This window comes from Engystomops pustulosus, chromosome 1 (genome assembly GCF_040894005.1).
Source record: "Engystomops pustulosus chromosome 1, aEngPut4.maternal, whole genome shotgun sequence".
Taxonomy (NCBI): domain Eukaryota; kingdom Metazoa; phylum Chordata; class Amphibia; order Anura; family Leptodactylidae; genus Engystomops; species Engystomops pustulosus.
Window position 1 is genome coordinate 63,064,550 of NC_092411.1, and position 10,891 is coordinate 63,075,440.

Below are 10,891 nucleotides of genomic sequence, written 5' to 3' on the forward strand. Positions count from 1 at the left end.
AGCCACCATTTAAGGAAACCTACCATTTGATTTGATGCGTTATGAAGCAAACATACCTTGACACTGCTGTAGCTACACTGATGCAGGATCATATATTGGTTAATCCCTGTGCTGAGTGGCTTTGCTGATAAAACAGATATAACATTATGATAATAAAGCTCTGTGGCTTCTATATCTGCTCTGGCGCTTGCTTTGCAGTTTCTCATAGCAGGAGAGTTTCTCTCTGATTGCATCATCATCAATTGCTGCACCATCCCCCAGCTGCTGTGTATGAGTCATTCAGCTCAGGTTGATTAGTATTGGTTAGTCATGCTTTACTTTCAGCCATTTGTAATTCCAAGCTCCGTAAGCCAGTCTGTCCCAGCTTTCCCAAGGTCCTCAATGGTATTATTGTTTTTTCAGCAAAACCACTCAGCTCAGGGATTAACCAAGATATGATCCTACATGAGTGCAACAACACCATTCTCAAGGTATGTTTGCTTCATAATGCACCAAATCAAATGGTAGGTTTCCTTGGTAAGATTATTGCGCTTACACATGGCTTAAAATTACCAGAAACTCCTCCCAATCCTCCTCAACAAGTATGCTCTTGTTTAAAGCCCAAAGTTGAAGAAGTGTCCAAGAAACAGCAGATCTATACATTACTTATCAAGTTTCTTGATGGCAAATATAAGTATCTCAGGAGACGGACTGGATAGGTGTAGATGAGCAGCCTGGCAATCCCTGCTCAAAAGTGCTTTGTCTAATAAGGCAGGAGACACAGACAGATTAGGGGGAGGAAGAGCTAAAATTTCTGCTGACAAGAAGGAACGCTCTAATAAGTCAGCAAAGACTAGAATTACTACTAATAAGCTGTTTGCAATCTACGCTAATACCGACCCCTTACCAATTTATAGGAAAAAACACCACTAAGCGAACAGTGATTCTTTAATATGGGGTTTTCAATACTTCAAAATGTATCAGTAGAGTTTACTTCTTGTTCATGAACGTAATGTCAGATGACCTGCAGAGCATTTATCTTGGGGGCACATCATTGAGAAAGTTATTACAGTGGGTAAGCAGGTTTTACTGTTGTATTTGATAGATTCTTTGGTCTGTCTTTGTGTTCCTTTAAAAAAAAAAAAAAAAGTGTGTGTGTATTTGGAAAATCTTATGGATTGCATGGATACTGTATTTCACTGCCGATTTTCTGCAAGAAAAATCCATGGATAAATTCAAACATTGTGTTATTTCTTTTAGAAAGGCATAAATTGTATAAAAGACACCACTACCAGCAACAGAAAAAAAACCACAATAAATATTAACTTTTTTTAATATATTTTTTTAAAATATTAAAATGGAGGAAGCAAATTAAATCTAAAATGGACAAGGAGGAGGAGTCATTTACACAGTAAATTTAACAATATATAGATTTGAGCTGGGAAGGGGCATTTGAACTTCTTAGCTTCTCTTAAATGTCAGCAATGTTAACTACCCCTACTGCAGAACTAATCTATATACAAAGGACATATTACAAAGTAATACATTTGCCTTTAACAAGAAGGCAATGATTGAAAAATAAAATAAAAAACATAAAAAAAGCTTTGGGGTGTTGGGTAGAAGAGAAATTATTTATATACAGATGCCATCTGTATGAAATGTATCAATTTGAAGTAATACCCAATTAGGCCACATTGGAGATGCATCAACTAGTTGGTGCCGGAAGTTTACAGATACACACTACAATGTGCATATTGTCAGGCAGTGACAATAATGTTATATTTATGGGAATAGTTGATGACCAAGATGTTGACAGTCTCTTAACAGGAACCTTAACCGTCTTTATCGTCTTACTGGCTTGTAACCTACTAACCTATCAAGATGATCATCAGGAAACAGAAGAACTGCAAGTACAGAACTTTCCACAGATTAGATGTGGTTTAGATAATCGGATAAATCCTTCCTATTCCATATCATGCATTTCTGGTGTAACCTACCAATGTTACCTACTTAGAACTGGCTATGTAGCATACACCTCCTGGTGCGAACACCTGCCCCACATAGACATGACAACATAGTCACTGGGAAATCACATTATGGGTCAGAATGGGTTTTACAAGCAGAGTTTCATGGCACAGACTTGTTTCTTTTGGAATTTTAACCATACAATACTTTAGTGATAGAATCTTTATCATAAAAATACAAGGCAAGTTATGAAGATAAATAATAATAGTCTGTTTGTGGCAGTTGGAGAACACAGAAAGACATTTAGAAGGAATCGTCATCAAAATCTGGACTAGGATTCCAGAAGAGAGTGGGGTCATCCAGAGGGGAGGGAGAACAGGACTGGTCCATGTGGACATTGAGAAGCTGTGGGAAAAGTTCGGTGGTAAAAGAGTCCTCCCAGGCTTGATCAGAGTTCAAAGGAGAGGACATATCACTGAAGGGTGATGCACAGCCCTCATATCCAGAGTCACTACCTGTCTCCAAGGGAACTGCAGGTTTTTCAACAACTTCTTCAGCAGAAATCAAAAAGCTCTGTGTGTCAATGACTGGTGGGACTTCTTCTTCTTGGGACTCCTCCTTCACATCGATGGGGGCAATACAATAGGGATTTAAAGATGCTTCCTCCGTTTTAATAACGCTGGTCTCAATTACTAGCTCGGAGTCTTGCTCGGAGCAAAGAGGCTTTGTGTAGACATGGTCAAACTTGATCAGTTCATTAATGGCCTCCAGCTTGATTGATGGGGTCCCCAAAGGAGAAGATGGGGCGGTGGGTATGGGATCTGACTCGACTCCTTTAACTTCTTGCTGGTTCCATGACATGTCTTCCCCATAGGTGAGCAACATGTCTGAGTCCAGGCTTTCCAATAGGCCCAGCAAGATATCAGACTAAAAAAAAATAATAAATACAATTTTTTTTTTTAAAAAAACCCCAACATTTAAATTCAGAACTGTAAAAGTTGGCCAACATGATAAACCTGCCAAGAACGTTGTCCCAAGACAACGTTCAATTGTTCAGTAGAATGATATTTGTTCTCCAGAGAACAAATAAGAGAAAATCTAGATCTTTGAAGAACATTTTGATGTGTTTTATCTGGCATGACTTCAGCACTACATTATCTAGCATTTAAAAGGTCATGCTATTGTTTAGTAGTAGATTATGTGACCTTCTAAATGGTTTATGGTTTTAATCCTTCCATTGCTCTAGCCGCCTGTTTGTTGTTCTTGTTTGCATACCCATGTGTATCCTTCCACCAAAAGGACCTCAAGCTTAGGAGACCAGCTGGAGAGTGGATAACATGCACGATATAGCCGGCAGAGCATAACCATGGGCCATCCATGCCCTGGCTGGATCAGTGCAAATGTCATGACTCAGGCCAGCACACCGTTTTATCACGTATCAATCATAGTGTGCCACAGGCTTAAGACTACGGTCACACATCTATGGCCTTAGAAGGAGTAGCAATGTATCTGTCATTAAAAATGTTCCATAATGCCTTGCTAAACAGATATACGTGACTAATTTTGTAATGCTGTTGTAAGATGACAAATCTAGCAGAATTACATCTCGTGGGGCATTTTGTTGACACTAATATCAAATAAACGGATAACAATGCTCACCTCACTGTCTGAAGAATCAGGGCTGTCAGAATCCATGCAGACGTGGTCAAGTTCGGAGACAACTGGGCCTGCTCCTGCTGCAGAGGTGCACGTAGTCTGAGTGCTGCGGACTCAGCGGACCCGGTCACCGGCCTGACCTCGTCTTCTCTGGACTGTGTCAGAACCTATAAGAGAGTAGGCATAATGAGCACAAAACACTTTCATATAAAGTCCCACAAGATTGAAACAATACAGCTTTTATGCAGCAGAAAAATATACACTGATGGGTGGGTCAGAAATGAGGCAAAGGTTGACTTCTGCTGCAATAATTAATATGCCACCAGTTCTAAACCCACAATGGAACTCAAATTTTCACTGTGGTTTTTATTGCAGCATGTGGATGGGATATGTATCTATCCCATCCACTATGCTGCTAATATACAATTGCTATGGGTTATCTGCAGTCGATTCTACTGCGGCTAACCTGCCCTGTGTAGACCCCAGCCTAAGGCCACCACTGGATCACTGACAATAGGAAACGCTTAAGGCTGAAAACACACTCGGTCCATGAATCGCAGAATGTGGGGAGTGGCTGCTGTTGTCATGCATTGAACACTGTGCCAGGGACAGAACTCCAGAAACCATAGCTCCTATCTCCAAGTATCCCGGCTTTGCAACCGAAGAGCAGTGTTGTACTGTTATCATGTTTTCAGAACTGCACAGTTGTCTGAGGAAATACAACTATGATGCTGAGAGTCCTGGTACCAGCAGTGGTTGGGACCAAGCATGTTTGTACATTTCTAGCTACACCATGAATTTTTGTTGTATTGCACAAATGCTTTTTATTTGCCAAAGACTTTTACCTTTGCAATGCATATTAATGAAGCTTTGTTTTCTGCAGTGGGGGTTGAATGAATCCCCTAGAGAAATACCCATAATGTGTCTCTAGTTTGTAATAAGTTTATAGATTAGAGAGGATAAACCCTTTTTCTATTATCCAAGTGTCCTTAGATTATGCCGTTTTATGAAATCTCATGTATCTTCTATGGAAAACTCCTTCCCCATGCCTTGTATCGTATGCAAAACTATAAATACCTAAACTTGGCAACAGTAATAACCGCATTTGCAGTGAAACCTACTTCCTGGCAGTTTAAGGAAGTCAGTGGAATCTCGTTCAGCTTGTGTGACAAAGGAGGGAGAGCAAATAAAGCAGATTATTGCCTGAGGGCTGTTCTTAAATGATACAACGATAAAAGGTTTACTTCACCATAACCGAGACTGACGTATAATATTCCCTAAAGAAAGGTCATCTGCAAACTACACCCACTGCTCTTCTCAATCCACTTATGGAAAGTCACTGCATATAACCCAAGATCACAGTCTCCTATGTCACATAGCAACACAATTTCTAGGAAACAGATTAAGAGGTTAATCCGAATCCAGCAGCTTTCTAAAGAGTATTAAATAGCTTTCTGCTACAATTATATTCACATTCTTGAAATGAAGGCAAAGGAACACAGCCCCACAGAATATGTGGGTCCCTCATGGTGGTCTAGATAATCACCTCAACCTCTTCTTCTTTAACTTCCAGGGCATCTAGGCCCAGTCTCTGTCTTAGTTCTTGGTTTTCAGTCAACAAGCCATGTGACTTTTCTCGTAAAAGATTATTTTCGATCAGGAGTTTCTCATTCTGGAAGACAAAATGAAGAATATATAACTAATGCAGGAAAAATACAGGGTCTGAGCACCATTAGATTGTCTACATAGGCTGAAAGGAGGAACTTGGGGTCCACACAGCTGCGTACTGCACTCAGTGCTCTATATGGAGTGCAGTAAAATGGTGTCTGATGGAGAGTGTCACAATTTTCCTCTACAGATGTCATACCATGGCTCTTTACAAAGCTTAAACATGCATATTATTAATGTTCATATGGAGTTGGAATATTCTAGTCATAGACTTAATTGGAGAGGTGTATAATAGTCTAAAGTAAGAAGGGAAGAGTAAATGGAGACCAAAGGAATGGAGGTAATATCAAAGGCTAAAAGGTGAAATTCCACACATTTTCTATAGGGTGGCTGCAGGCAGGGAGGGGTACATGCATTAACATACCAAACACAGTGGGGGAGGGCTGAATGCATAGACTCAATGTATAGCAACTCAAACCACTACACAAGTATATACAATGTTTATTAACACGTGGACAGTGGTCAGACTAGGCAATGTCCTCTTACCTCTATCTCCAGATCTAACACTTGCTGCTCGAGTTCACCCATTCTGGCTTTTTTTCTGTCACGTGCGGTTTGGGCCGCAACTCTGTTCTTCAATTTCCTATTGATAAAACAAAAAAAAAGTATATTATGTTTGAGATAAGTACAAGGAAAAGGAAGGACTTTGCACAGAGAGAGCACTGGGCTGCAGGGTGTAGGGTCACACATGGAACATCAATCTTGTCATTACAGCTAACTGGGGAATTTCTAGCAGGCTAAAAGGAAAGGAAATAGACAGGACACATAATTCCAGAACACAACATGTCACACACATCATGAGCAAGTACCTTCATGTCTAATGGAAAGAAATTACAGGGAGTTGCATCAGCTAAATGATAGCGCTGAGTAAGAGATAAACAGATGGCTTATACCCAGGCATGTACCCGCAGAACCATCAGGACCACAATAAACAGCTGCTAGAGTTCTCATAATCACAGACGGTCCCCTACTTAAGGACACCCAACTTACAGATGAACCCTAGTTAAAGAGGGACCCCTCTGCCCACTGTGATAAAGCTATAGTCCCAGACTGCAATGATCAGCTGTAAGGGGTCTATAATGAGGGTTTATTGATAATCCTTGGGTTTCAACATATTTTGCTGTAATTTGAACCAATTGTCACTGCGGCAAAAACATTTTTTGTCTGGATCTACAATTATAAAATATACAGTTCCGACTTATATACAAATTCAAATTAAGAACAAACCTACGGAACAGATCTTGTATATGTGTCATGTCCTTACAAACCAGAAACATCAAATCAGAACTGTCATGGCAGCCATATGGCAAGTAACCCAGCTTTCCCAGAAAGAAAAGGGAACAAAAATGGCTAAATTTAGTAAATAGATAACTTAAGTATCTAAGTAGATAGGATTATTGTGGTCTGTACTTCCCATTGAGTAATATGGAGACCTACATAAAGTGCCATATGCTAATACGAACTCAGAGATACTTAGAATAAAGAAATATGGCTACTTTCTACCACACACACATTTACCAAACACTGTCACAGCTGTCCATATCGTGTACCCCATTTACTTCAACGAAGCTCAGATACAACCGATGGCAATCTGTGATGCTGTTTCTAGAGGAAAGCCAGCAGGATTAAGCAATCCTGTACAGCCCCTTTAAGTCAGTATATGAATGTAGCCAGTGTCTTAGTAACACACTAGACGTGGTTATGTGAGAACATAGGTGATAAACTCCTGCTGCTGCCAGACAAACACTGGAGGTTTGGTGAGACCCCCGAGGACAAGAACTCATTGTTTAGTAACTTGGAGATAGAAAACCATAACTACAAGTAATGATCAAATTAACCAGGAAGTGGCCTAGTTACCTGATCCACACAAAGAATCCTCTACTATAGGTAGGACAAAGGCAGCATTTACTCAGTGCTAAGGAAAAGTGGGGCAGTAGCCCATAGCAACCAGATTGTAGTGACTATTAATGGTGGCTGCTAGTGACATTTTCCCTCAACGTCTCCATTATATAGATAGTCGTGTTTGTTGGCATCAGTTTGACACTTACACGTTGTGTTTGCAGCACACAGGACAGTGACAGTGTCACAGGGCAGATGTCCAGCCACTTAGCAGCAGCCATCGCCATGACATATGCCTCACAACACTTAGCTGCCATTACTACTGCTAATGAATACATCCATTCACAAACCCGAGGGACAGGCGTTCTTAGAAACCATGAATAAAGGGAACACAAGACCAGGCTAAGCCTGTGTAAGCAATGCAGGCAGAGCAAATAACACAAGGAAGCACAGGCACGTAATCAGTACAAGGGAACTTCTGTAAAATTTCATTTCCTCATTTTAGCCAACGACCATGATGCTATTCCGGGCCGGGCATTTACCGCGCTGGCAGATTTTATTTTCGTCTTCAGGGGATTAAAGAAAAGTAACTGGAAAGACAAGTAGGGTATGACAGGGCGGTCAGGCACGGTACACAACCTACTGCTAGCACCCAGCTCAGCAACATGCTCATGTATCAATTATACTGGATATACATTTTACATAATCATTTATAGGGTGAAGGGGAATTTAGTTCAAGAGGAAATGCCCCTGACATATGTATTTTTCTGCCCAGCAATATGTTGTGTGCGCTCAGCTCGCAGCACCCCGCAATGACACGCTGGAGAAATTTCATACATTGCGCAAGTTAAATGTTCCAGGAAGAGGAAATTGACTGAAACTCAGCAGAAATACAGATATTCATGGCTCTGTGTGACGTCAAGCCAGCCAGCTCCCCTCCATGCCACGCAGGCAGGATCAGCGGACATCCTCCCACACAGCCCTTACTGGAATGTCAGCAGCCCCCATAACACAGGATATAGGGGGCAGCAGCTATAAGGGCAGGGCGGGGGCAATCACAGCCATAACACACTCCAAGTTACAATTTAACAATGTCACAGGTACAAAGTCTATTGTGTTAACCCTTTCCCTGCCCACAGGCACTTTGTCCATTTGTGTCCAAGAACTACAAATTTCAGCCGGTAATAAACAATCACTTCCAATTAACAAAAACATCCTGTAAATACTACAATGTCTGATTGTCCATGGGAAACACCCATGGTAACCATTGTACAGCACCTATACATTACACAACTCCATACCATCCAGAAAATGCCCAATACACGTCACAAGAAGTGATCAGATGTGATGCTATAGACATCACAGGGGTCAGCTGTGTGGGGGCCCCCCCAAAAAGGAAGGGACCCCCACCCCCACAATCCTGTAACAGTAGAAGGGAGCGGCTGCTATTTCTGGAAGGCTCCATCCGTCACTACAGACAATGAGTGCGGATGTGCCGATAGTAGAGCAGCAGCTCCCGGGTGTAACATGGGGGTCACCGCACCTCCTGAGCGCCTTCTCCTCCGGGCTCAGATGTGTCAGCCGCTGCCTCTTCCTCGGGGGGACATCGCTGATGGCTGACTCCGGGCTGGACGGGCTGTGGATGGGCAACATGACGGACGTCAGGGACTGGCAGTCACTCTGCTCGGATTGGTTTCCAGGGATGAAGATGACTTTGGAGGCTCCCACGACCACCATGTTCGGGTATAGGGGGGAGGACGGGGAACACTGGGGAGGACGAGCCGGCAGACACTTACACACTGGACTGAGCACAGCGTCCATTCATATCTACATGCAGTGTCCCCTCCCTATTGGGCGAGCCCAGTGATGTCACATGACACGCCCAGTGCTTCTCTATGGTGGAGAAGCTGCGGAGCAGGCCGGCTCACTCTCGCTGTGGGGGTGCAAGATTTACCGGCGCCCCTCCCTGAGCCTGCAGCGACAGCACCGGGGGCAGTGCGACGGATCGCATCAATCATCTGGGGCTACACTACGATTTTTGTAGCTATGGAGGTGCTTCTACAATTTCATGGAAGCCGTGGCTACAACTGGGCTGTACCTCAAGACATAGTCAGAATAATTTAGAAACATTTCAAAAAATTCCAGTGTATCCATGTCCAGTTTGTTCAGGTTTTTGTTTGTGTGTTGTGTTCAGTTTTGAAAATTATTTTTCAAATTTTTCATAGATATGATAGGAAAATTAACCGTAAAATCTCATCATTGATGGATCAGTCATAAGACTAGACACCAGCAGCACCTTATGTACTATGTTTTCCTTAGGCCGTGTTCACACGAGGGGTTTGCATTGCATTTAGAAATGCAATGCAAAGGCTCCAACCATGATCACATGTTGAGGTAACATTGCATATACTAAACACCAACTTGTTACCTCAACTTGATCATAGATGAATTTGCATTGGGTTTCAAAACGCAACTCAGACGCCAGGTGAATGTCCCTTGGCATTTCCACATGGATACCTAGTGTAATACAGTAGCAGTGTAGTGTAGTGTATGGGATTTAGGACAATCCTATTCACACATTACAGAAAAAAAACTAGCAGCAGAAATACCTTTGTACTTCGGATTTCTAATCCACAACAAATAAGTAAAATGTTAAGAGGGAAAACTAATTAAAGAGAAAAAAGTATGTCTGGTTTACTCACTCAGTCACCTAGATTTGCCTCCAAAACAGTAAGTCCATGTAATTGTTTACGCCTTCAAGTCCTCGACCCCATGACCAAAAGTGCAAAAAATGAAGTAAAAATTATGCACTCCAATTATGCACACCAGTACTGTCCAATAAAAGGCTTGTCTTAAAGGAAACCTACCACTTGGGATAGGGCTTATAAGCTGGACATGCTGTGCACCAGCTCAGGGTGAGCTGGTGCCGGCGCTTATCTCCGTTATGTTTTTAAACAGTTTTAAAGTGTTTTAACAGTTTATTAATGTTTATATCCTTACTGGCTTTCCCGCACCGGGGTCCGCGCTCGGCGCACCATGCGCGCACCCTGAGCTGGTGCACGGCATGTCCAGCTTATAAGCCCTATCCCAAGTGGTAGGTTTCCTTTAATTTAACAGAAAGTGGGGTACATCATGTGAAAGACAGCAAATATGGATATGATCCCCTATGATTAAGACACTGTAAACGTCGAAACGCGTCAATCCATATTCGTTGTCTTTCACATGATATACCCCACTTTCTGTTAAAGACCAGCCTTTTATTGGACATCCATTACTTGGAAATCATTACTTCATTTTTAATACTAACTATTTAGCTTGGACATCCATGCCTTTCTGCTCGTGGCAAAACGTAGTATCATGAACCGCTGGATCACACAGAGCACACCAGACATAGCAGAGGTCATATCCCAGATGAAGCATTTAGAGGGCGGAGATCATAGAACTAGTGTCCCCTTTTCGCCTAAGTCAGTGGTACAATACAGAGAATCTAAAAGGCACCCTAGGGGGCACCCCAGATATGACTCTTTCAAATAAACCCAGGTATCCGTTGGGAGGCACTAGGGACTGTGATGACCCCCTCCCAAGGTTTACTGAGCAGCGGGTCCAAGATGAGTAGACCAGGAACCCACCACTCCCAGGACTCCTTTGATTCATTTGTAATATTCCTGTAACGGCTAAAGTGGAATGTTGAAATGTAATGGCTGAAGAAGACAATGCGACAATT

General features: G+C 42.2%; 1 protein-coding gene across 1 annotated transcript; it reads right to left on the reverse strand.

Moving 5' to 3' along the window:
- Window positions 1-1,453: 1,453 nt before the first annotated feature.
- XBP1 (X-box binding protein 1) lies at window positions 1,454-9,010 on the reverse strand. Its single transcript, XM_072142197.1, is given in 6 exon segments — window positions 1,454-2,871; window positions 3,604-3,687; window positions 3,690-3,767; window positions 5,147-5,272; window positions 5,815-5,911; window positions 8,711-9,010. Coding segments are annotated over 6 exon segments (1,287 nt in total). The 5' UTR covers window positions 8,989-9,010; the 3' UTR covers window positions 1,454-2,247.
- Window positions 9,011-10,891: the final 1,881 nt, after the last annotated feature.